This window comes from Engystomops pustulosus, chromosome 4, assembly GCF_040894005.1.
Source record: "Engystomops pustulosus chromosome 4, aEngPut4.maternal, whole genome shotgun sequence".
Classification (NCBI taxonomy): domain Eukaryota; kingdom Metazoa; phylum Chordata; class Amphibia; order Anura; family Leptodactylidae; genus Engystomops; species Engystomops pustulosus.
Genome location: NC_092414.1, coordinates 176,643,582 through 176,670,796, shown reverse-complemented (window position 1 = coordinate 176,670,796; position 27,215 = coordinate 176,643,582). Strand labels below are relative to the sequence as shown.

Sequence of the window (27,215 nt, the reverse complement as noted above, 5' to 3'; positions counted from 1 at the left end):
ACCAATGCTTGGTTTCTTTCCTGTAGATGTTTCTTTTCACACTCAAGGCTGAAGGCTGGTTTGCTCTCTTTGTAGAGAAATCAGTCAGAGAAGCAGCCTGACGTCTTACTGTGTACTTCTTATCTGTGTTCTCCTAAATAGTTATCAACACCCATTTAAGCTGAATTCTAGACTGACCATACATAAGCTTAAAAAGGTGTTTCTAACCTCTTATGTGAATTAAGATATATACATCTCTGTACAAGGGAAACACAGTCATGTTGAGTGCAAGAGAAAGCTTCTACAACAGGGAAAATATTTTTATTAATAAAAACCTATAAAGAAAACATAAAACAAGAAAAGCCTACATATATGTCAAAATGGGAGAGAGATCTACATAAATCATTTACACCGGTACAAGAGAAAAAGAATTTATCCCTTAACGGATGCAGTAAAAAATAAAATTACCAATGAAGGCGTACATAGACTTTGAATAGACACAATTCCACTGTTCTTGTGATTCTGGGGATCCCAGTGGTAGTAAACTCAGGATCATATTCACCGTCAATTCTAGGGATAGATGGTAATTTCTTTTTCTGGAGACAAGTTTGCATAACACATCAACCTGAATTTTAAACCGGTCTTCTGCAGATATTTGGTCAATCTAAGATTGTTGGGGTCCGACAACCTCAACGATCGGTTTCAATATATATATTTTGTGCCTAAAGATCAGTCATAAATTGGGGCTTATGGGTTTCATATTCTAACTCTATATTATGATTGACCATGGCCAGGGGTGTAAATTGAGGGGGTGCAGAGGTTGCTGTTGCACCCGGGTCCAAGGGGTTTAGGGGGCCTTTATGGTGTCACTTTCCCATATGAGAAGGCTATTACTATAAGTCTGGCACAGACTTTGCACTGCGGCCCATCAGCTTCTAGTTATTCCACTGACCATGGGTACAATTTCTAAGTTCTAAACCAATCTTTACCGTGTCAAAGAGAGCTGTATCATGATACTGAGGCAGTCTTTATATAGTAATCCTGCATTGCTATTATAGGATATTTATAATCTTATGATCTCCAGGGAATTACTATTCCTGAACAGTGTGACCCCACTTAGGTTTGTCATCTCGCTTCTTGATGCTCTAAGCTGCTCCAGTTTCAAGGGTCATACCCAGCCTGGGAGGTGGTTGTAATCCTGGACGATGGAAAAGACGGAATGGGGGGGGGGGGGGGGGAACACACACACAAGTATCCAAGAGATATCACTATGGCAACAAGTAACCAGGGCACTGAGCCATATTGATCCCCCCCCCCACCACCACCCTCACCATGGTAATTAAAGTCTTTCATTTCAATAGAAAGGGGCCTCTAGCCAGAAGGGTCCCTGACTTCAACTTTTTGATACTTAACCCCTTGACTGAATCATTTCAAAAGTCTATTGCTGATGATGAACAAACTGCTGGCACCGAGTCGGTTAAAACAAATGCTGTCCCAAGTAAAGTTTACGGACGACAAGCGCGGTAAAGAAAAAACAGAAAAGAGATGTCATGTTTCCATTGTGTGTCTGTTCAATGACCCAAGAAGTTAGAGGTCCGTCGCTTTTCCTATAACACACGGAAAAGGTTAACCAAGATTAATGAAATGCTACCATACTTTTACAATTAAATCAGGCAAAACCATTACCTAATACATTGGATAAATCCAGACAGATCATTGTAATGCCGATACAAGAGGGAGAACAAGCAGATGCAGTGTCTGGCTACACAAAGGGAAGTTAATGTCCTGGATAAAATTACATTATTAATTGACAACATTCAGAGATGTCAATTGTAATACGCACTACCTTATGTCTCAGTACCTGTCATACACAGTGCTAAGAATCTGGAAAGTATCTACAACTACCTAAACTTTTACTGACCCGGGACTGTCATGTCAAAGTTCTTAGCTGTAATATATATAGTTCTATAAATATTATATATAAATATACTTTGTCATTACAGACTCATTTCTCATAGTTCATTTGTGAACTTTAAAGGAAATCTACCATTTGCTTTTATACATTATGAAGCAAACATACCTTGAGAATGCTGTAGCTACACTGATGCAGGATCAGATCTTGGTTAATCCCTGAGCTGAGTGGTTTTGCTGAAAAAACAATAATAAAATGATGATAATGAGGCTCTGTCACACCTGTGGCCAAGTGCTTCTCCTCTTACCCTAATTATGCATTGCACCAGAGAATGATGTACCATAATCACTGTGTTGTCTGTGACAGGCAGAAGTAATCAATAGGTGCACCATTCTCCAGCTGCTGTGTATCATAACCTGAGTCATCCAGCTCAGGTTGATTAGTCCTGTCTGGACAGTTCAGGCGGCTCCTGTGGATGTGGAAGTAATGTGTTTATGTTTGGCAGCCAGCTGAATTTTACAAATTTTATTAAAAAATTTTAAGCAAAACTACTTGGTTCAGGGATTAAACAAGATATGTTTCTGCATCAGTGTAACTGCAGCATTCTCAAGGTATGGTTCACAATGCATAAAACCATATGGTAGACTTCCTTCAAGGACATAGCTACAAGTCACTGACTGGCAGAGCCACATTTACTCGGAATAGTTATAGTGCAATACAACTTCAATGGCCCACATTTCTTAAAACCCCTGCACCAGTTTTGTGTCTGACTTTGCACATTCTTTTTGGTACAAGAAGGTTGCTCATGTATTTATAAAGCTTCCGCAACACACCTATGTTTGACGCAGCAAAATTTTGCATTGAAATGGGCATTCCGGTGTACAGTTGGACCGTGTCGCATGCCCTATGTTAAAGGTGCACCAAAAAATAGTTGGTGTACTCTGTTGGTGTACAGTGCAGGGGTGCAAGATTCATGAATAAGGGGCGCCACAAATCATGAATCTGGCGCCCTCTGAATACTACACAGGCAAACTGCACATAGTACAGACTGCACTGTTTTTGATAAATGTGAGCCAATACCTGTTGGTAAAATTCCTCATGCACATGGATGCTCTATTTTATATTTTGTTTTTTGATGGGGCGAGAGGAGTAAAGATGATGGCAGAAACCTTTGGCATTTACTTATGTCCTCTGACAACAAAATAATCAGATGATAACATTTTATGTGGCCAATATTTTTTCATCATCTGTTTTGGACACTGAGATGGGAAGTTCACATACATGTATGATAGTTGGCATGACTACTGATATGTGTGGGCTTAGACACGTTTCTCTGATATGTATAATTCTCCCACGTGTAGTTTTTTTGCAAAATAGGTTATTAGTGGGTTAGGAGCGTGGCCATGTTTGCACCTCTTTTCTTCTTTTTAATATGGGGATGTCAGTCATTTTGTTAAAAGACATCTACACCCAGGATGAAGCGTTGTAACCCAAACTCACTGACATACTGGAGTGTTCCCCCTCTGGCAGGATTTGCTCTTCTTTAAGCTGCGTATACCCCCATTTTTGAAAAAAATATGTAAATGAGCCTGAGCAGATCCTGCCATAGGGGGCACACACCAGTATGTCAGTGTGTTTGGGTTACAACTAGAGATGAACGAACATACTCGTCCGAGCTTGATGCTCGTTCGAGCATTAGCATACTCGAAACTGCTCGTTGCTCGGACGAATACTTCGCCCGCTCGAGAAAATGGCAGCTCCCGCCGTTTTGCTTTTTGGCGGCCAGAAACAGAGCCAATCACAAGCCAGGAGACTCTGCACTCCACCCAGCATGACGTGGTACCCTTACACGTCGATAGCAGTGGTTGGCTGGCCAGATCAGGTGACCCTGGGATAGACTAGCCGCTGCCCGCGCTGCTCGGATCATTCTGTGTCTGGATGCCGCTAGGGAGAGAGCTGCTGCTGGTCAGGGAAAGCGTTAGGGTGTTCTATTAGCTTACTGTTAGGCAGGAGTGATTCTCCAAGAACCCAACAGCCCTTCTTAGGGCTACAATAACGTTATACTTTTTTTTTTTTTGTTTGCTTGTGGCTGGGCTTGCTGGCACTAGTAGTGCAGCTAGTACCATATTGTGAGGAATTTGCATGGGGACTTGCTACCGTTGTGTTTAGCTCTTAGTGACACACATATCCACCTCAAACACCAAAGTGGGAAAATTTATTAGGGGTTTGATTTCAATTAGGCACAGTCTGCCAGTTTCTTTTTATTTTACGTTTATTTTTTCATAACTCAGCGTCATCTCATCAGTGTGCTTTCATACTTGGCTAGAAAATAGCCAAAGGAGAATCCAAACGGCTTACTTACGCCTACAATAGCGTTATATATATTTGATTTCTGGTTGATCTGCTGGTGGCTGTCCTTGCTGCAGTGCATATACTAGCCAATTGTGAGGAATTTGTAGTGAGACTTGGGACCGTTGTGTTTAGCGCTTAGTGACGCACATATCCATCGCAAAGACCGAAGTGGAACAATTTATTAGGGGTTTGATTTCAATTAGGCACAGTCTGCCATTTACTTTTTATTTTACGTTTATCTTTTGATAACTCAGCGTCATCTCATCTGGCATAGCAGTGTGCTTTCATAGTTGGCTAGAAAATAGCCATAGGAGAATCCAAACGGCTTACTTAGGCCTACAATAGCGTTATATATTTTATTTCTGGTTGATCTGCTGGTGGCTGGCCTTGCTGTAGTGCATCTACTACCATATTGTGAGGAATTTGCAGTGAGACTTGCGACCGTTGTGTTTAGCGCTTAGTGACGCACATATCCATCGCAAAGACCGAAGTGGGACAATTTATTAGGGGTTTGATTTCAATTAGGCACAGTCTGCCATTTACTTTTTATTTTACGTTTATTTTTTCATAACTCAGCGTCATCTCATCTGGCATAGCAGTGTGCTTTCATAGTTGGCTAGAAAATAGCCATAGGAGAATCCAAACGGCTTACTTAGGCCTACAATAGTGTTATATATTTTATTTCTGGTTGATCTGCTGGTGGCTGGCCTTGCTGTAGTGCATCTACTACCATATTGTGAGGAATTTGCAGTGAGACTTGCGACCGTTGTGTTTAGCGCTTAGTGACGCACATATCCATCGCAAAGACCGAAGTGGGACAATTTATTAGGGGTTTGATTGAAATTAGGCACAGTCTGCCATTTACTTTTTATTTTACGTTTATTTTTTCATAACTCAGCGTCATCTCATCTGGCATAGCAGTGTGCTTTCATACTTGGCTAGAAAATAGCCATAGCAATAAGATAGCATCGTTTGGTTTTAAAAACTAAAGAACACAAAAAAAAACAAAAAAAAACACAAAAAAAAGTAAAAAAAAAAATTAAGTTATAACTTTCATTTTCAAAATGTTTAACCCGAGGGCTAGGGGTAGAGGACGAGGGCGGGGACGTGGGCGTCCAACTACTGCAGGGGTCAGAGGCCATGGTCCTGGGCGGAGTGAGACACCACCTGCTGATGAGGGAGCAGGGGAACTCCGCAGAGCTACACTCCCTAGGTTCATGTCTGAAGTTACTGGGACTCGTGGTAGAGCACTGTTGAGGCCAGAACAGTGCGAACAGGTGATGTCGTGGATTGCCGACAATGCTTCGAGCAATTTGTCCACCAGTCAGTCTTCCACGCAGTCCACCCATGTCACCGAAATCGGCACTCCTCCAGCTCCTGCACCTCAGCCTCCTCCCCCCCAGTCTGCCCCCTCCCAGGAAAATTTGGCATTTGAACCGGCATACTCTGAGGAACTGTTTTCTGGACCCTTTCCACAGTCACAAACCACTTGTCCGGTTGCTGCTGAGCAATTTTCCGATGCCCAGGTTTTCCACCAGTCGCAGTCTGTGGGTGATGATGACCTTCTTGACGTAGTGGAAGAAGTGTGTAAAGAGGTGTCCGACGATGAGGAGACACGGTTGTCAGACAGTGGTGAAGTTGTTGTCAGGGCAGGAAGTCCGAGGGGGGAGCAGACTGAGGGATCGGAGGATGATGAGGTGACAGACCCAAGCTGGGTTGAGAGGCCGGGTGAACACAGTGCTTCTGAGACGGAGGAGAGTCCTCGAGCAGAACAGGTTGGAAGAGGCAGTGGTGGGGCCAGACGGAGAGGCAGAGCCAGAGCTGGTGCATCAGCGCCAAATGTGTCACGTAGTGAAGCTCCCGTGGCGAGGTCTCCCGCGGCGAGGGCTAGATTTTCAGAAGTCTGGAGGTTCTTTAAGGAAACACCGGATGACCGACGGACTGTGGTGTGCAACCTTTGCCAAACCAGGATCAGCAGGGGTTCCACCACTACTAGCTTAACTACCACCAGTATGCGCAGGCATATGAATGCTAAACACCCCACTCAGTGGCACCAAGCCCGTTCACCTCCGGCCGTGCACACCACTGCTCCTTCCCCTGTGTCAGCTGATAGTCAGCCCCCTGCCCAGGACCCTGGCACAAAAACCCCATCGTCGCCTCCACGATCCTCCACAGCATCCACCAGCGTTCAGCTCTCCATACCCCAGACGCTGGAGCGGAAAAGAAAATATAGTGCAACCCACCCGCACGCCCAAGCCCTTAATGTCCACATCTCCAGATTGCTTAGCCTGGAGATGCTGCCCTATAGGCTAGTAGAGACCGAGGCCTTTCGCAACCTCATGGCGGCGGCCGCCCCTCGGTATTCGGTCCCCAGCCGCCACTACTTTTCCCGATGTGCCGTCCCAGCCCTGCACCAGCACGTGTCAGACAACATCATCCGTGCCCTGACCAACGCCGTTTCTGACAAGGTCCACCTGACCACGGACACGTGGACGAGTGCTGCCGGGCAGGGCCACTATATATCGCTGACGGCACATTGGGTTAACTTGGTGGAGGCTGGGACCGAGTCTGACCCTGGGGCTGGTCATATACTGCCGACGCCGAGGATTGCGGTGCCTACCTCGGTCCAGGTCTCAAAGGCCTACTATGCCTCCTCCTCCTCCCACCCCTCCTCCACCTCCTCCTCCGAACTACCATCCGTGGGCATGGCGCCATCAGTCGCTAGCTCTAGGCACAGCAGCAGTGCCGTCGCTAAGCGACAGCAGGCGGTGCTCAAACTGCTGAGCCTAGGCGATAAAAGGCACACCACCCAAGAACTATTACAGGGCATCACGGCGCAGACTGATCTGTGGCTGGCACCGCTGAACCTGAAGCCAGGCATGGTTGTGTGTGACAACGGCCGTAACCTGGTGGCGGCTCTGCAACTCGGCAGACTGACACATGTGCCATGCCTGGCCCATGTGTTAAATCTGATAGTTCAGCGTTTCCTCAAGACATACCCCAATCTGTCAGATTTGCTCACGAAGGTGCGCAGCATCTGTGCGCATCTCAGGAAGTCCAGCACAGATGCTGCCACTCTCAGGGCAGCGCAGCGCCGCCTCCAACTGCCCGCTCACCGACTGTTGTGCGACGTGCCCATGAGGTGGAATTCAACATTAACCATGTTATCCAGAGTTTACCAGCAGCGCAGAGCGAGGAGTCAACACAGATGGTCAGTGGCGATGCCGCCATCATCAGCCTCACCATCCCGCTGCTTGGCCTGTTGAAAAACTCTCTGATCAGCATGAAGTCGGAAGCTTTGCGCTCGTCACAAGAGACGGGGGAAAAAGATTCCCTTGTTGATAGCCAAAGCACCCTCAGGTCTGTTTCTCAGCGCATATCGGAGGAGGTGGAGGAGGATGAGGAGGAAGAGGAGGAGAATGTTGGCGAGACACAAGAGGGGAGCATTGCTCAGACCTTCACTGTTCAGCGTGTATGGCCAGAAGAAGAGGAGTTGGAGGAGTTGGAGGAGGAGGAAATGGACAGTCAGGCCAGTGAGGGGAGTGAATTCTTGCGCGTTGGGACTCTGGCGCATATGGCAGATTTCATGCTAGGCTGCCTATCCTGTGACCCTCGCGTTCAAAGAATTTATTCCAGCACCGATTACTGGGTATTCACTCTCCTGGACCCACGGTACAAGCAAAATCTTTCCACTCTCATCCCTGGAGAGGAAAGGAGTGTGAGAATGCATGAATACCAGCAGGCCCTGGTGCACAAGCTGAAACAGTATTTCCCTTCTGACAGCGCTAGCGGCAGAGTGCGTAGTTCTGCGGGACAAGTAGCGAGGGAGAGTAGGCGAGCAGGCAGCTTGTCCAGCACTGGCAAGGGTACGCTTTACAAGGCTTTTGCCAGCTTTATGTCACCCCAGCAAGACACTGTCACCTGTCCCCAGTCTCGGCAGAGTAGGGCTGATCTTTACAGAAAGATGGTGAGGGAGTACGTAGCTGACCATACCATCGTCCTAAATGATCACACAGCTCCCTACAACTACTGGGTTTCAAAGCTGGACATGTGGCACGAACTGGCGCTGTACGCCTTGGAGGTTCTTGCCTGCCCTGCCGCTAGCGTCTTGTCCGAGCGGGTTTTCAGTGCAGCTGGTGGCATCATCACCGATAAGCGTACACGCCTGTCGACTGACAGCGCTGACAGGCTGACGCTTATTAAGATGAATAAAGCCTGGATTTCTCATAATTTCCAATCTCCACCAGGTGAAGGAAGCTCAACCTGAATAATTTATGCACTCCTCCTCCTCATTTTCCTCCTTCTCCTCCTCTTTGTACACTAAAGCAGAGGAAACTGGCTATTTTTTGACAGGGCCCACTGGCTCTAGCTATAGTACTTTATGCATTTAATTTTTCTGGAGGGCCACCTACCCGGTCCTCTGTTTTAAACAATTTTTGGGAGTGCCACATACAGGCACTCAATCTATTCAATTTTTCTGGAGGGCCACCTACCTGCTCCTCTGGTTTGAAAACTTTTTTGGACTGCCACATACAGGCACTATCCAAATTAAATTGTCTCCATAGCAGCCTCCACACGTTGTCTCCATTGCTACCTCCAAAAGTCGTCCATATAGCTGCCTCCATACATCGTCCCCTTATCAAACGAGGTGTGTCAGGCAGAAATTTGGGTTGTTTTCATGGATTCCACATCAAAGTTGTTAACTTTGTCGCCACCCTGCTGTGTTATCCACAAAATATACTGGCAAACTTTTACCATTTAGGGATATTATTTCAGCGCTTCTTGCGCATCTGTTTACATTCCCCTCATCCGCCATATCCCAAACTTATAAGAACGCTACTACACTTAACTTGGTGCAGGCTGGGACCGAGTCTGACCCTGGGGCTGGTCATATACTGCCGACGCCGAGGATTGCGGGGCCTACCTCGGTCCAGGTCTCAAAGGCCTACTATACCTCCTCCTCCTCCCACCCCTCCTCCACCTCCTCCTCCTCCGAATTACCATCCGTGGCCATGGCGCCATCAGTCGGTAGCTCTAGGCACAGCAGCAGTGCCGTCGCTAAGCGACAGCAGGCGGTGCTCAAACTGCTGAGCCTAGGCGATAAAAGGCACACCGCCCAAGAGCTATTACAGGGCATTCCACATCAAACTTGTTAACTTTGTCGCCACCCTGCTGTGTAATCCCCAAAATATACTGGCAAACTTTTATCATTTACCGATATTATTTCAGCGCTTCTTGCGCATCTGTTTACATTCCCCTCACCCGCCATATCCCAAACTTATAAGAACGCTACTACACTTGATCTTATACAAAAGGTTCTTAGAAGTGCTGTTTGGGGAGTAGCCTAGAGACAGGGGCTTGGATTGGCGAAAGCTCGCCTGGCAGCGGAGCGCCAGCTCCATGCCAAGATCCAACTAACATAGTTTTAACTGCAGCACCTTTAATCTACTACTAGTTCACTGCCTCCATACATGGTCCCCTTATAAAACGAGCTGTGTCAGGCAGAATTTTGGGTTGTTTTCATGGCTTCCACATCAAACTTGTTAACTTTGTCGCCACCCTGCTGTGTAATCCACAAAATATACTGGCAAACTTTTATCATGTACCGATATTATTTGAGCGCTTCTTGCTCACCTCCTTTGGTTCCTCTCTGCCACCCATTGGTTTGAAGCCTGAGTCCATTTAGGGTATGTCGCCATGACACTCTCTAGCCTGCTGCCGCTGCCTCTGCATGCCGTCCCCTATAGTGTCAGGGTCAATTATTGGATGTTTTAGATGCTATCTAGCTTCATTCTGTCACTCTGTCATGGCCATGCTGTTGCCCATAATTTTGGCATAATGGTGCGATTAAGCAGCCTCAGAGGCATCCATGCATGCTGCCCCTGCTGTTTCCTGTCCATTTCCGTGGTGTTTCCATCCTTTTCTGAGGTTCCCAGGTGTTTGGCCAAGCTTCCCTGTGCAGAGCCTTGGTCCCCTTGAAAAATGCTCGAGTCTCCCATTGACTTCAATGGGGCTCGTTATTCGAGACGAGCACTCGAGCATCGGGAAAAGTTTGTCTCAAATAACGAGTACCCGAGCATTTTAGTGCTCGCTCATCTCTAGTTACAACTCTTCATCCTGGTGGTAGATGTCAACAAAATGACTGACATCCCAAATGCACGATAAACCTACTTTTAAAAAAAAAAAAATACATGTGGGAGCATTATACATATCAGAGAAACTTGTCCAGTATGTCTGTGTGCTTGGTTTACAATCCTTCATTCTGGTGGTAGATGTCGTTTAAGGAGCAGTAGTGTAGTCTGTACTGAAGGGTGCAATACAGGTGCACCAGCAGGCATGGCCGCAGACCTGGTGCACTGAACTCATTTACATAATAATAAAATATGCAAAAGTTGTCTAAAAACCTTTCAAATGCAATGCTTTTCACCCATGGGTTGAGATCAGGGCTGATAAACTCACTTTAAGCTACTTCCAGACACCTTAAGGATCAGCCACCAAAAATTCTACATGATATCTCCCCCCATCATCAACTCTTGGAATAGAGTCTAGAAGCCCTCAGTACACATTAGATTGGTATGACCGGCTTTTGTCTTGTGCGTGATGGGGGTTGTTTAGGAGTAATGCACATGGTAGAGTGAGTAGTGTCAAGCTGGGTTGTCTGTTCTTGGGTTGGTCAACTGCACTTGCACATGATGGGGCTCATTTACTTACCCGTACCATCGCGATCCCCGAGGTGCGTTGTCCGAAGAGGATTCGGAGCTGCCGCGATTCACTAAGATCGTGCATCCAATTTCCTGCATATGTAGCTTCCACACTGAGGTCTGTCGGAGTTCACGTCTCCTTACTGGTGTACGTGAGTGTGTTGTGACACACTTTGAAATGTTAAATCCTGCGCGTTGCCCGAATCCGTCAAATTGTCCAACAACTAGCAACAAAAATGCGTCCCTTAATTGGATTTTAAATTTGGTGGGCATACAGGACTGTAATATGATTGAGTCCATGACCATCATTGCCTTCACTCCTTGTCTACCAAGTTGCCTAAAATGTATAAGATCTTATCTTACTATTCCATCTACTGATGAATAAAAATGTGCTACTTTGGCTTTATCAGGTTTCCCTTCTTTTCTCAGCTCTCTGACCATTTCTGGGATCAGTCAGGAGGATGAGGCAATTTACCAGTGCATAGCACAGAACAGTGCGGGATCCCGCCAGGCCAGCGCCCGACTTTCTGTAATGTGGGCAGAGGGGCTGCCAGGTGCACCACAAGATATCACTGCCACGACTGTATCATCAACCTCCATCCAGATATCATGGAAAGAGCCGCTGGAAAACACCGAAGAGATTATTGGATACGTGGTCCACATCCGCAAAATTGAAGGTAGCTACCAAAATCAGGTCATGTGACTAGGAGTATATTTTGCATATTCAACTTCATGGATATTATGTTTCCTCTATTTAAGATTTTATTTCACTTTGATTTTACTCTTTGGCTCAATAAATGTATTGTATAAGTAAAACGTATCTGCATTGCAGGAAGCCACAGTCATATGGAGCAATAGATTACAAGGACTTTGTAAGGCATCTAATCACAGATTTGATGTACTAAGTACAGTAAGTAGTCAGTAGCCGAGGGCTTAACCTGCCAATCTGGTCCGATCAGACATGCAGATCCTAATACATATTTATGCCTGTGATTTACATGTAATTGAAGTCATCACCACAACGATTAGGGCTATTTGCATTAAGCGCATTCCAGAAAATTGAGGAAGAATTTAACACATCATTTACTGTTCACTACTTTTCCAGATGGCCCCAAATTCTATAACTGTACTGCAGGTGTAATTTGGGATAATACTTAGCTGTATTGTTCTGTATTCTGCCGGATGGTGAGCACCATTAGGACTTTAGCAGCTATTACTAGAATATTATAATGAATCCTATTTCCCTTTGTTTCTTTTTACTGAGTTTTCTTTAAACTTGTGTCTGACTCAATTATTAGTAAAGCCGGAGTTGCATCTCTTGGGGACACTATTATATACATCAGGGGCGTAACTACAGTAGTAGCAGCCATAGCAGCCGCTATGGGGCCCACAGTGTCAGGGGGCCCCGTCATCTGACATGACACTAAAGAATGGATGATGTGCACCAAAATATACATATTATGCTGCACGTTGTACACCATAATATGTATTTAACAGCATATATGATGTATATATACTGTATATTGTGTGTATCTACGTTGTGTATGTACTAGATTAGTGTTTATTTGCTGTATATTTAGGGCACGGTACGTGTGTGTATGTGTGCGATTATATAAATGTGTGTAAAAGTGTATAAATGTGTGTGTATGAGTAGAGAGCTGTATGTTTATGTAAGTAGGTATATAAATGTGTGTGTATATGAGTGTAGTTTGTATATTTTTAAGTTGGAAGGAGGCCCCATTCAGAAGATTGCTTTGGGGCCCAGCCTCTCATAGTTACGCCCCTGATATACATCCCGTGCATCTCGATATTCATCAGTATTTTTTATTCATTCACCATATTTATACGTCTACATTTATAAGTCTACATTTCTGTGAATAGTAAAGTTTTACATAACTGGTTGTGCCTTTGGGTTTATGATTAAACTCTGAATCTGAATGTTGCCTAGTATTTTTTCTTGGTTACTTGCTGTTACTATTGTTATGTTCCTTGATAGCTGCTCCATCTCTGATTTTAAAGATATTCCTCATTTATAGGTAGTGAGTTATTGCTCATGATTTTTATAAGAAGATAATGGGGCTCATTTACAAAGAGTCCGAGGACCGCACAAATATCAGATATTCCGACGATTACTGTTTTGCGGCGCATTTAAAAGCAGATTGTGGCGCACGCGATCAGATTTTGGTGCAAACGCGCCGACTTTCATGCGACAGAAATCAGGGGGCGGGCCGACGGACGATCTGAGGGATTCGGACTACGCGTGGGATTTAACATTCAAAATTGTGTCGCAAGCCAAGCACTTACATGCACCGGGAAGAAGAAGGTGAACTCCGGCGGACCTGAGCGGGGAAGCGACACATGCAGGATATCGGGTGCACGATCTTAGTGAATCGCGGCAGCTCAAAATCCTTGTCGGACAACGCACCTCGGGGATCGCGACGGGACAAGTAAGTAAATGCCCCATTTTGTGCTAAACCTTAGGAAATTATTTGCATTAGGTGTGTGACTCTAGAGTGCATAGGTTGTGGAGAAACTTAGATCAAAGGGAAACAATGGTCCAAAAAATGATGATAAATCTTTATATTTATACTGTATGACATAACTGTGTGTATTATCCCTGCAATGTGACAATACTGTGTGTATAATTTTGATGGGACTTTCCCGTTTTTCGTACCTCTGCCCCGCGTCACGGGCAGCTATGAGATTGTCACGGATTTTCCCCCCAGGTCCCGGTGCTGTGTCCGCATAGTAAATACTTAGAAAGCCTGAACGCACAGTACAGAATGGCTTCTACAGACATCGGGAGGGAATCCTTTTCAGAGAAGTGTCGGGCTTAGCGGAGAGAGCAGGGACCACGTCATCAGCTTCAGATATCTATCCATATATGGTCACTGCATCTCCTAGGGTTCCCCAGAGCAGACATCGGGCAGGGAATCCTTTTCAGAGAAGTGTCGGCTTAGCAGAGAGAGCAGGGACCACGTCATCAGGTCAGATCAGTATCTGTCCATATATGGTCACTGCATCTCCTAGGGTTCCCCAGAGCAGACATCGGGAGGGAATCCTTTTCAGAGAAGTGTCGGCTTAGCAGAGAGAGCAGGGACCACGTCATCAGGTCTGATCAGTATCTGTCCATATATGGTCTCCAGGGCTTCCCCAAACACAAGCTCTTTATTTAATTAAATTACATAAAGTTTTGGCCAGGCTGAGATTCAAACCTGGGACCCTCTGCACCATAGACAGGAGCTTAACTAACTGAGCTATAAGCCCAGTGATACAGAGCTCAGGATTTCTGGTAAGTAAGACATGTTATCTGCCATTTACACTGTGACACAGACTAATGCACTGATAAATAGAGAGGGATCTTCTCAGAGATTATTATTGTAATTATTGAGACTATTATTATTATTATTATTATAAATTTTATTATTTTTATTATTATGGAGATGATTATTAATAATGGTAAAAATAATAATAATCATCTCAATAATAATAATAATAATCTCCATAATAATAATAATAGTCTCAATAATTACAATAATCTGAGAAGATCCCTCCCTATATACCAAGGCAGTATATAGTCATAGTTCTTAGTTACCAAAATTCTCCACCTTGTTAATCACTGAGGTTATAGCTCAGTGGGTTGAGGCGCTGTGTCATTATTGTACATGGACACTGCAGGTTCTGGGTTCAAATCCCATTGAGGATAATTTTTTTTTTATATTGAGATGATTTTTATTATTTTAATATGGCTAAAATTTGGGGCGTGGCCAGGGAGTGATTGGGGGTGTGGCTTAGGGGGATCGCCGCTACGCGTGCCGCTACGCGTGCCGCCATTTTGTCCCTCTTTCCTTTTCACAAATGTTGGGAGGTATGGTGCATTGGTTCTGGAAACACTTAGACTCAATGGAAACAACGGGCCAAATCATGATGGTTAATCTTTAAATTTGTGTTTGACATAACTGAGTGTATAATCCCTGTATGGTGACATCATTGTGGGAAATTTATCAAGCTGCCTAAGAATGTGCTTAATTGCCCATGGCAACCAATTACAGCTCCCCCATTAAAATATTCATGAGCACTGGTAAAATGTAAATAAAAATGGTTGTTATGGGCAACTAAGCACATTCTTACTCTTAGGCAGCTTGATAAATCTCCCCCCCCCCCCTTGTGTATTATCTATGTGATGTAATATCACTTTAAGTATTACCCCTGCACTGTGACATCAGTGTTTATTATACATGTGCTGTGACATCACTGTGTCCATTATTTCTGTACTGTTACATCACTGTATGTTTTACCTCTGTAATGTGGCATCACTGTGTGCATTATCTATGTGCTTTAACATCACTGTGCATATTCCCCCCTTTATGGTGACATGACTGTGTGTACTATCTATGTGCTGTAGCAAACATCACTGTATGTATTATCTCTGTACTGTGACATCACTGTGTGTATTATCCCTGTACTGTGACATCACTGTGTGTATTACCCCTGTACTGGGACATCACTGTGTGTATTATCCCTGTACTGGGACATCACTGTGTGTGTTATCCCTGTACTGTGACATCACTGTGTATATTAACCATGTACTGTGACATTGCTGTGTGTGTTATCCCTGTACTGTGACATCACTATGTATATTATCCCTGTCATGTGACATCACTGTGTGTATTATCTCTGTACTGTGACATCCCTGTGTGTATTACCCCTGTACTGGGACATCACTGTGTGTATTACCCCTGTACTGGGACATCACTGTGTGTGTTATCCCTGTACTGTGACATCACTGTGTGTATTATCTCAGTACTGTGACATCACTGTATGCATACCTCCCAACTTTTGGGCAAGGAAAAGAGGGACACAAAGCCCCACCCCCTTTTTCTAAACCACGCCCATTCTTCCACAGGCATAGTATAATATCGAACTTGATGGTCCCCATATGGTACAACGCCACTTAATTTGGCCCCCTTCCTGTGGACCAATATAATATCCCCTAATGCAACTCTGCAACATGTAAAACATATGAAACGCCTTCTTTAATTTTATCCTGCCTTTACATTTGGTTTTCCGCTTTTATTTATCTCCCCAAACTTACACATAATATTATCTGTATTGCTACCCCCACCCCTCCTCACATGGTGTGGTCCCTGTTCTCTATCCTCCTCATTCTTCTGTCCTCCATCCTCCTCCTGTAGCCTCCTGTCCTCCATCCTCCTCCTGTAGTCTCCTGTCCTCCAGCCTCCTCCTGTCCTCCATCCTCCTCCTGTAGCCTCCTGTCCTCCAGCCTCCTCCTGTAGTCTCCTGTCCTCCAGCCTCCTCCTGTAGTCTCCTGTCCTCCATCCTCCTCCTGTAGTCTCCTGTCCTCCAGCCTCCTCCTGTAGTCTCCTGTCCTCCAGCCTCCTCTCGTAGCCTCCTGTCCTCCAGCCTCCTCCTATAGCCTCCTGTCCTCCATCCTCCTCCTATAGCCTCCTGTCCTCCAGCCTCCTCCTGTAGTCTCCTGTCCTCCATCCTCCTCCTGTAGTCTCCTGTCCTCCAGCCTCCTCCTGTCCTCCATCCTCCTCCTGTAGCCTCCTGTCCTCCAGCCTCCTCCTGTAGTCTCCTGTCCTCCAGCCTCCTCCTGTAGTCTCCTGTCCTCCAGCCTCCTCCTGTCCTCCATCCTCCTCCTGTAGCCTCCTGTCCTCCAGCCTCCTCCTGTAGTCTCCTGTCCTCCAGCCTCCTCCTGTAGTCTCCTGTCCTCCAGCCTCCTCTCGTAGCCTCCTGTCCTCCAGCCTCCTCCTATAGCCTCCTGTCCTCCATCCTCCTCCTATAGCCTCCTGTCCTCCAGCCTCCTCCTGTAGTCTCCTGTCCTCCATCCTCCTCCTGTAGTCTCCTGTCCTCCATCCTCCTCCTGCAGCCTCCTGTCCTCCAGCCTCCTCCTGTAGCTCCTGTCCTCCAGCCTCCTCCAGTAGCCTCCTGTCCTCCATCCTCCTCCTGTAGCCTCCTGTCCTCCATCCTCCTCCTGTAGCCTCCTGTCCTCCATCCTCCTCCTGTAGTCTCCTGTCCTCCAGCCTCCTCCTGTCCTCCATCCTCCTCCTGTAGCCTCCTGTCCTCCAGCCTCCTCCTGTAGTCTCCTGTCCTCCAGCCTCCTCCTGTAGTCTCCTGTCCTCCAGCCTCCTCTCGTAGCCTCCTGTCCTCCAGCCTCCTCCTATAGCCTCCTGTCCTCCATCCTCCTCCTATAGCCTCCTGTCCTCCAGCCTCCTCCTGTAGTCTCCTGTCCTCCAGCCTCCTCCTGTAGTCTCCTGTCCTCCAGCCTCCTCCTGTCCTCCATCCTCCTCCTATAGCCTCCTGTCCTCCAGCCTCCTCCTGTAGTCTCCTGTCCTCCAGCCTCCTCCTGTAGTCTCCTGTCCTCCAGCCTCCTCCTGTCCTCCATCCTCCTCCTGTAGCCTCCTGTCCTCCAGCCTCCTCCTGTAGTCTCCTGGCCTCCAGCCTCCTCCTGTAGTCTCCTGTCCTCCAGCCTCCTCTCGTAGCCTCCTGTCCTCCAGCCTCCTCCTATAGCCTCCTGTCCTCCATCCTCCTCCTATAGCCTCCTGTCCTCCAGCCTCCTCCTGTAGTCTCCTGTCCTCCATCCTCCTCCTGTAGTCTCCTGTCCTCCATCCTCCTCCTGCAGCCTCCTGTCCTCCAGCCTCCTCCTGTAGCTCCTGTCCTCCAGCCTCCTCCAGTAGCCTCCTGTCCTCCATCCTCCTCCTGTAGCCTCCTGTCCTCCAGCCTCCTCCTGTAGCCTCCTGTCCTCCATCCTCCTCCTGTAGTCTCCTGTCCTCCATCCTCCTCCTGCAGCCTCCTGTCCTCCATCCTCCTCCTGTAGCCTCCAGCCTCCTCCAGTAGCCTCCTGTCCTCCAACCTCCTCCTGCAGCCTCCTGTCCTCCATCCTCTTCCTGTAGCCTCCTGTCCTCCAGCCTCCTCATGTAGTCTCCTGTCCTCCATCCTCCTCCTGTAGTCTCCTGTCCTCCAGCCTCCTCCTGTAGCCTCCTGTCCTCCAGCCTCCTCCTCCTGTCCTCCAGCCTCCTCCTGTAGTCTCCTGTCCTCCAGCCTCCTCCTGTAGCCTCCTGTCCTCCAGCCTCCTCCTGTAGCCTCCAGCCTCCTCCTCCTGTCCTCCAGCCTCCTCCTGTAGCCCCCTGTCCTCCAGCCTCCTCCTGTAGCCCCCTGTCCACCAGCCGACTCCTGTAGCCTCCTGTCCTCCAGCCGACTCCTGTAGCCTCCTGTCCTCCAGCCGACTCCTGTAGCCTCCTGTCCTCCAGCCGACTCCTGTAGCCTCCTGTCCTCCAGCCCCATTCTGTGGCCACCTGTCATCCAGCCCCATTCTGTGGCCACCTGTCATCCAGCCTCCTCCTGTAGCCTCCTGTCCTCCAGCCGACTCCTGTAGCCTCCTGTCCTCCAGCCGACTCCTGTAGTCTCCTGTCCTCCAGCCTCATTCTGTGGCCACCTGTCCTCCAGCCTCCTCCTGTAGCCTCCAGCCTCCTCCTCCTGTCCTCCAGCCTCCTCCTGTAGCCCCCTGTCCTCCAGCCTCCTCCTGTAGCCCCCTGTCCACCAGCCGACTCCTGTAGCCTCCTGTCCTCCAGCCGACTCCTGTAGCCTCCTGTCCTCCAGCCGACTCCTGTAGCCTCCTGTCCTCCAGCCGACTCCTGTAGCCTCCTGTCCTCCAGCCGACTCCTGTAGCCTCCTGTCCTCCAGCCCCATTCTGTGGCCACCTGTCATCCAGCCCCATTCTGTGGCCACCTGTCATCCAGCCTCCTCCTGTAGCCTCCTGTCCTCCAGCCGACTCCTCCTGTCCTCCAGCCTCCTCCTGTAGTCTCCTGTCCTCCAGCCTCCTCCTGTAGTCTATTGTCCTCCAGCCTCCTCCTCCTGTCCTCCAGCCTCCTCCTGTAGTCTCCTGTCCTCCAGCCTCCTCCTGTAGTCTCCTGTCCCCCAGCCTCCTCCTCCTCCTTGTTCCCCTGCCTCCTCCTGTCCCCCAGCCTCCTCCAGCATCCTCCTCCTCCTTGTTCCCCTGCCTCGTCCTGTCCCCCAGCCTCCTCCTCCTGTCCCCAAGGATACAAAAATTATAGGTTTTAGAATGATTTTATACTTTTACAAAAATTAAAACCTCCTCTTCATTTTGCCGTCTTCTGATGCCAATAACTTTTTCATACTTCAGTGTACGGAGCTGTGTTTGGTGTCATTTCTTGCGAGATCAGATGACATTTTCAATGTTACCATTTTTAGGACAGTACGGCCTTTAGAACACTTTTTATTACATCTTTTATATTTTGCAAAATGGCAAAAAAAGTGTCATTTTTCACTTTGGGCGCTATTTTCCGCTATTTTTTGGGTTTAAACTCTGGGAATAACCGTTATTATATTTTGATAGATTTCAGACACGGTGGAGAGGGGTATGCAACCATCGGAGCGGCACCCCGTTCCCCCTGGATCGCGGCGTGTAAGCCCGCGGTCACTTGTTCTGCTAGCGTTGTGTTATGCCTCGGCCTGATCTCATATGCATTTCCAGAGACACGGATGGGATTGGGTTATCGATTGCATCAGTTTCCTGGGAAACGCATATGCGATCGGGCGGAGGTTGACCCTAGCAGAACGTGACCGCAGCCTCAGGGGTTTACACCCGCTATCGTAGGAATCTCGGATCGCGGGTGTTAGTGATCTGGCACCTGCTCTGTTCAGCAGCTGCTGACAAAAGCGGGATGTAGTACTACGTCACCCTGGAGCAAGCCCTTGCCGCCCGTGACGTTGTACTACATCCAATGTTGGAAAGGGTTTAACCCCTTCAGGACTCAGCCTATTTTGGCCTTTAGGATACGGCCAACTTTTAAGAAGTTTGTTAACCCTTTAGGTGTTTTATAGGGGTTAAAACAAAATGGAGGTGTGGTCTACAAATTAAAATATTTTTTCACAATACACTCATTTTGGGTGGAAAATCAAACATTTGCAATGGGTTAAATGAAAAAAAGCTCCACAAAGTTTGATACCCAATTCCTTCCGAGTACACCGATACCCCATATGTGGCGGTAACCTGCTGTATGGGCGCACGGCCGGGCACAGAAGGGAAGGAGGCGCCATCCAGATCAGATTTGCTATGTCACATATATATAATTGGTGAGATTTTATTAACTCTTTGTTGGTGGAAGAAATGAAAATCATCAATTTTTAGGAACATTTTTTTGGGGTTTTTTTTTTGGCCATACTGTAAAAACAGTATATTATTTTTATTCTATGGGTCGCCACGATTCCGAATATACCTCATTTATATAGATTTTTTATTTTTTTCCCATTGTTACTGAAAAAAAATAATTTGGCAAAAATGTTGTTAATTTAAGCATCACCGACTTTTATATGCATAACTTTTTTATTTTTCGCCTCACAAATCTGTTTAAGGGCTTATTTTTAGCGAGAATGATTGTTCTTTTTAGTGGTCTTATTTTAGAGTGCATAACTTTTTTTAATCACTTTTTAAAGCATTTTTTATAGGGTATTAATTAAAAATTTTTTTTTTGGAGCGTTTTGGATTGTTTTTTTTTACGGGGTTCACTTTGCGGATCTAATAACGATTCTGTTTTATTATGCAGATTGATACGGATGCAGCGATGCCAAATATGTGGGGGTTTTATGTATTTTATTAAATTTTACTGAATAAAAACTAATTTGGAGAAAATCTTGCACATTTTAGCATCACCATCTTTTCATATGCAGAACTTTTTTATTTTTCGGCTGACAAATCTGGTTAGGGGCTTATTTTTTGCGAAAAGAGTTGTTCTTTTTTTTTGTTTTTTTTTTATCAATTTTTAGAGCATTTTTTAAAAGGTATTAATTAAAAATTATCTTTTTTCGGAAAGTTTTTTGCGTTTTTTTCTCCGACATTTACCGTGCAGGTCCAGTAACGATTCTTTTTTACAGATTGTTACGGACGCGGCAATACCAAATATGTGTGTGTGTGTGTGGGGGGGGGGGGGGGGGGTTGTGTGTTTTATACTTTATTAAGTGTTTTTACGGGAAAGTGACATTTTAGGGGCAGATGCATGCGCAGACAGTTTACGGTCAGACCCAGAAGGGGTCTGACTTCCAGGGAGATTGGGCAGCTCCGGGGCACATGGCAGTCCTCGGGGCTGCCCAGAAGAGGAACAACCTTACACGCCGCAGTCATGCTTGACCGCGGCGTGTAAGGGGTTAACACCCACAATCGGAGTCGTCTCCGTTCGCAGGTGTTAGTGCGCGGTATCAGCTGTGATTGACAGCTGACAGCCGGTTCTTCTGGTGCCGGCTCTGTTTGTGAGCCGGTGCCAGAAGCGGGACGCTATACTACGTCCCAGTGCGCTAAGTATATAGCCGCAGGGACATACTATAACGTCCTGGTTCCCCTAGGGGTTAATAGCTCACTGACGGATATATCCCTCTTGGTGTGGAGAAGGGCACAATAATCGCAATGTCTGGCGCTTCGCAAGACATTGCGATTATTTCAGGGCTTGTACGTCACAAAGCTGCCATACAAGTCCTGATAGAGGTCTCCTGTCACACACTAACCTGTAGCTGTCTATACTGTGGGGGTTTGACTGTCCTACCTCATCCCTTGCTGTGCAGATTCTCCTACTGGACGTCTGTAGCTGCTGGAGGGGGGGTCCACATCACACAAGTCTCTCCTCTCTGTGCTGCCAGCCTCCCCTGCACAGCTATCAGGAGAAGGAGCTGAGGGTCTCCAGGGTCCATGGCCGGGTCACACAGCAGCCGATCTCCAGGTGACCCCCCCCCCCCTGATGATTTCTCCTCACACATCGCCGGCAGCTCACACAGGGGGAGGGGCGGCCCGGGGGAGGAGGAGGAGGGGCTGTGCTGGGAGCTCGCGTTATCTCCTGTCTCTGCAGTCAGTGTCCCGGGACCAGGAGACGGGACAAAGTCTCTTGGTCCGGGAAAAAGCGTGACAAATCGTGACAACCTCTTAACCTCCCGGGGCGGCGGGACAGGGCTAAAAAATCGTGAAAGTCCCGCCGAAACCGGGACGGTATTATGGACTATTACCCCTGTACTGGGACATCACTGTGTGTATTACCCCTGTACTGGGACATCACTGTGTGTGTTATCCCTGTACTGTGACATCACTGTGTGTATTATCTCAGTACTGTGACATCACTGTGTGTATTACCCCTGTACTGTGACATCACTGTGTGTATTATCCCTGTACTGGGACATCACTGTGTGTATTATCCCTGTACTGTGACATTACTGTGTGTATTATCTCTGTACTGTAACATTGCTGTGTGTGTTATCATTATTCTTCTTTACTGTAATATATGTGTGTGCATCATATTTGCAATGATGTTTTTCACAATCTCTTTACATCACAGTGGTCCTTAGTCAATAGTCATTGGGGTACTGTGTGGGCTGTGCGCCAGTTTTCTGGACGACCTTACACGTTCTTTTAGGTGCAAACTGCTTGCACAAGAAGTGTCCGAGCCACATTTGTGTTGCACACAATTGTTTTGTGTTGCGGCTGCACTATTCTTCATGCAACACAAATTTCTGCACTGAAGGTGGCGTTCCGGTGCTCAGTCGGACCCTTTGCCACATTCACCATGCAAAGTCCGACAGAATTGTTTTGCACGCCCCATGTTGCACCAAAGGTGCACCAAAAAAAGTGGTCAGTGCACGGAGCGCCAGATTCATGAAGAACGGGCACCAGAAATCTGGCTCCCCCTGGACACTACACAGGCAAACTGCACATAGTACAGACTGCACAGTTCTTAGTAAATGTGCCTCATTGGGGGTCATTTACTAAGGGCCCAAATTGCATTTTTACGGCGGGTTACCCGAATTTTTCCGCTTTGCGACGATTTTCCCTGAATTGCCCTGGGTTTTTGGAGCACGCATTCGGATTGTGGCGCATCGGCGCCGGCATGCAAGTGACGGAAATCGGGGGTGTGGCCGAACGAAAACCCGACGGATTTGGAGAAACCGCCTCATTTTTTAAAAAAAGGGTCGCTTGACACGCGCTTACCTGCACCCGGCCCGGCTTGGTGAACTTCAGTGCATTCCGATGGACTTCAGCACAGCAGCGAAACCTGGTGGACGTCGGAGGAACTGCCTTAGTGAATCGCCGGAAGACCCGAATCCACCGCAGAGAACGCGCCACTGGATCGCGACAGGACCAGTTAAGTAAATCTGCCCCATTATGTTTATAACTTTTTGACTCTAGTGATACAGTATTGTTCACACAGTGTCACATGTGAGCAATAGCCCATACCTAGGATTTCACAGTACTTTATGCTACTGTATCATCGTGTACATTACCATATTTTGCAGCTCCTGTTTTGTGACAGCTTTATACATTTGTCTAATGTTTTAACAACCCAAATGCAGCTCCATGATTTTGACAAAGATAAACTAATAAATGTGTTTATGAATAGTTGGAAATTCCAAGCCAATGCAATTTGGTGCAATTGTTGGTGTATTTGTGCATTTGTGTGACTGTTCTGTGAAATGATATACAAGATGACAGAAGGTGGAGACATATAGGGCCTGAGCTTTATTGATTTTCACTTAAGAAATATTAACTATCCTCTTAGATTTTCTAATTACTTTAAATCCTTGAATCCCCCAATCCTGATCCTCTTCATCCACAAATAAGGCACGATATTTTCTACTAGAGCAAATGTATTTTTCTGTGCCTATAAACCAGAATAGCATCCATATAGGTTTTCTCCTTTTTGTTTGGAATTTTCTGACTTTTCTAGTAATTTTTTCTACGTAATTGTATGGATTATTATCTATGTAAATTTTTTTGCTTACTCTAAGTGATGGCTCCGATGATTCTTGTTTATTTGTAGACCCTGTCCAATTGGAGTACCAAGAAGCAGTGAGTAAAGATACTTTTCAGCAAACAGTGACAGATCTGGAACCATCCACAGGCTATGTCTTCTACATAAAAGCGTATACCTCAAGAGGAGCGAGCAAGGCATCGGCCAGTGTGGTGCAAAGCACTCTGGGAGAAGGTGAGATTTGCTGCATATCTAGGTACCAAATTCAACTCATGCAATGCAATGGTAGAGCTTTGCTCCTTCATGGATTAGACACATGGGGGCTCATTTACTAAGGGCCCCGCAGACATCCTGACAATTTCCGTTTTGCACTGCTGGGATAGGGATTTAAAAGGGGTTTTTGGCGCATGTGATTCGGCTTTCAAGCGACACAAATCGGGTGGGGGGGAGGAGGAGGGAACGTCAGACAATTCAGATTCAGATTCAGACAAACCGCAGGATTTAACTTAAAAATTGTGTCTGACGGAGAACTCTGACGGACCTGATCGGGGAAGCAACACATGCAGGATATTAGGCGCACGATCTTCAAGAATCGCGAGAATGGGCCCATTCTCCTAGACCCAACTTAAGAATTTCATTGCAAAGTTCACTGAAAAAAACCCTGTTGCTACATATGATCATTCTCAGATGAGAATAAGGTTGTCTGAATAACCGATAGGTTTGTTCACTAGGAAATTTTTCATGTTAATTCAAATGCAGAGAAGTATAAAGATGAATATGAAAAAACTCATTAAAGGGAACCTGTCATCAGCAATTAGCCTAAAAAACCACTACGAGTATATTGTCAAGTAGTGTAACACCTTCTAGTTTTTGTTTCTTTCATGACTGCAGAAAATGTAGAAAATCTACTATGACGTGAGAAGTAACTTGGAGGAGGAGAGTTTAACACTGAAGTCGAGGTTGGAAGCTCTGAACTCCTCCTCCTCTGTGATTTACATCACGCATCAGACTTCAGAACATCCGGTTAGTGATGACTCTGGATGCAGGACCATCAATTACAGTGCAGGGGCTTTCTGTGGAAGAGAGAGCTTGACTTCAGTGTAAAAATCTCCGCCTCCTTGACTTTATACAACTAATTTACGTCTCACTTTAAAGTAGAATTTCTGGATGATGCCACCTGGCACACACTGGGTCATAACTGAAACATGATCTGGAAGGTGTTCAGCTGCTTAGCAACATACCAGTTGTGGTTTATAAGGTAAATTTCTGCTGACAGGCTCCTTTTAAATCTACTTGTCATTATTTCTGAAGGAAGGCACTAAAAGAAGCATTCAGTTTTTTCATGCTGCGCTTTCAGTATGAGAAACAGTGTTGAATTCTGGGAAGGTGACCACACAATCATTAGCCCCAATAATTGGGAATAATTAAAATGGATTTGCCAAAACTGCTGCAGGTTCCAAAGCCAAAATACTTATCAGACGTTTCCGACAATTCTTTTGACCTTAAAGGAGGTGTCCATTTTCAAGAAATAAGTAACATTGTGTAATGAAAAGTTACGCTCCGCTCCTGTGCCACCAGTCCTGACCTCCTGTCTGGCCACGACTCTGCCTCTGCCTCACGATTTGTACCTCGCCTTGGCCGCCATCCTGAGCGAAGTCACACCTGTGGAGCGATCCGGTGGTATCCCACTGCAGCAAGTCCAACCTGCTTTGTGGCGGGCTCCGGTGAAAACCGGTTGCCACTTAGACTCTGCTCCCAGGTGTCGGCTTATATCATCACTTGGGGTGGTACAAACTACCCCTGAATCCTGACAGGCGTCATTTATTACGAACTGTGGGGGTTATGTATCATATGCCGGCCTCTTGATGTATCCGGAGTGGGCCTGCACAGTGTTTATTTCTACGCCAGGACCTACCTGACATAGAAATGAATGCATATGGCGAATTTTCACCCTGCACTGGCCCACTCTCCGCCGTTTGTGCCCACTCCCCAGCTGTCTGCGCCCCCTCCCCTTTACGCCCCCCCCCTGGAGTGGAGGTAGCGGAAAGGAGGAAATAATTGCAAGTGCTAGCAATGGGCCTGCATTTGCGATTATTTCATGGCTTCTACACCAAGATATAATAAATTAAGCAGCAAAAAATTTTTTAAAAAAGTGGCCGCCATGAAACTTGTGGAAATCCTTTAATAAATGATCCCCAATATGTTTTAGAGGACATTTATTATATTTCCAGGACATTTGGAACAGCGCTGCTTTGTATGAAGAGAATTCAGATTTGATTTTGGTGCCTGAAAAATTTGTACCAAAACTATCATAGTATCATAGTTTATATGGCTGAAAAAAGACACATGTCCATCAAGTTCAACCAAGGAAGTGAAGGGATTGGATGAGGAAGGGATTTACGGGAAACAATTCTATATAACATAACCATCAATGTTATTTAGATGTAAAAAGGCATTTAGCCCCTTCTTGAAGCTCTCTGCTGTCCCTGCTGTGACCAGCGCCTGAGGCAGGCTATTCCACAGATTGACCGTTCTCATAGTAAAAAAGCCCTGTCACCTCTGGTGATTAAACCTTGTTTTCTCCAGAAGGAGACAGTGCCCCCTTGTCTTTTGATTTAATCTGGAACAACTTTCCACCATACTTTTTGTATAGACCATTCATATATTTATATAAATTAATCATGTCCCCTCGTAGTCGTCTCTTTTCTAGACTAAATAAATCTAGTTGTTTTCATCTTTCCTCATAACTAAGACCCTCCATATCCCTAAATCCACAAATTGGTTAGTTCATCTGTAATCCTTTGGTTATGTCATTTATACCTGAATGTGGAAAATCGAACTAGATGATATTACTTTTATATAACTCAATTGGTCTGATTCTTCCAGTACCAGCTGTCCCTTCGCTCTATATCAAGGTCCTGAACAGTACAGCCATCCAGGCAGCCTGGGAGCCCTCTATCAAACTGGGACAAAATGAAGGTTTTAAACTGTATTACCGCAAGGTGCCTCTGCCCTACTACACCGGGCCCATGCTGCTGCCTAGCAATGTCACTGCCTACAACATCTGCCGGCTGGGTAAGTAAAATATGGCATGGCTAAGGCTCACATGTACTTCTTATACTAGAGCAATATTTCTATTGGCCATGGTGGTAGGTGATATATTATTTTATGACATATAGCAAACACAGGGACCTCGAGCGCCACCTTTGTGTCCTGTAATTATAGTGATGGGCAATAGAATTATACAGCGACACATAATAATGATAATCAAACATGGGGCCGACACCTCCCCTCCATTAACACTGTCAAAATTAGACGACATTTACAGCAGTAACAGAAGCTTGTAAATGCCACTGTGGCAAAATAACAGCGAAATTTAATATAGCAATTTTACAGAAAGTCATTTAACAGCTGCAATTCATCACCATGCGCTATCCCCTTGGGACACTCTGAATATGTGGAGACGATAAAACAATCCACAAAAACATTCCCCAAATTCTG

General features: G+C 46.3%; 1 protein-coding gene and 1 long non-coding RNA gene across 3 annotated transcripts in view; one reads left to right on the top strand and one right to left on the bottom strand.

Moving 5' to 3' along the window:
* The window catches only part of IGDCC3 (immunoglobulin superfamily DCC subclass member 3), a 111,300-nt gene that overhangs the window by 71,675 nt on the left and 12,410 nt on the right, over positions 1 to 27,215 (top strand). For both annotated transcript variants that reach the window (XM_072148664.1, XM_072148663.1), the window contains exons 8-10: positions 11,374 to 11,621; positions 23,784 to 23,948; positions 26,601 to 26,789. In XM_072148664.1, the coding sequence (XP_072004765.1) occupies positions 11,374 to 11,621; positions 23,784 to 23,948; positions 26,601 to 26,789 (602 nt within the window). The remainder of the gene's footprint in view (positions 1 to 11,373; positions 11,622 to 23,783; positions 23,949 to 26,600; positions 26,790 to 27,215) is intronic.
* Positions 322 to 21,995, bottom strand: LOC140127691 (uncharacterized). The gene is made up of 3 exons (XR_011855052.1): positions 21,525 to 21,995; positions 2,060 to 2,127; positions 322 to 1,586 (listed from the first exon to the last, which is right to left on the bottom strand). It is a non-coding gene; the product is annotated as an uncharacterized lncRNA (long non-coding RNA).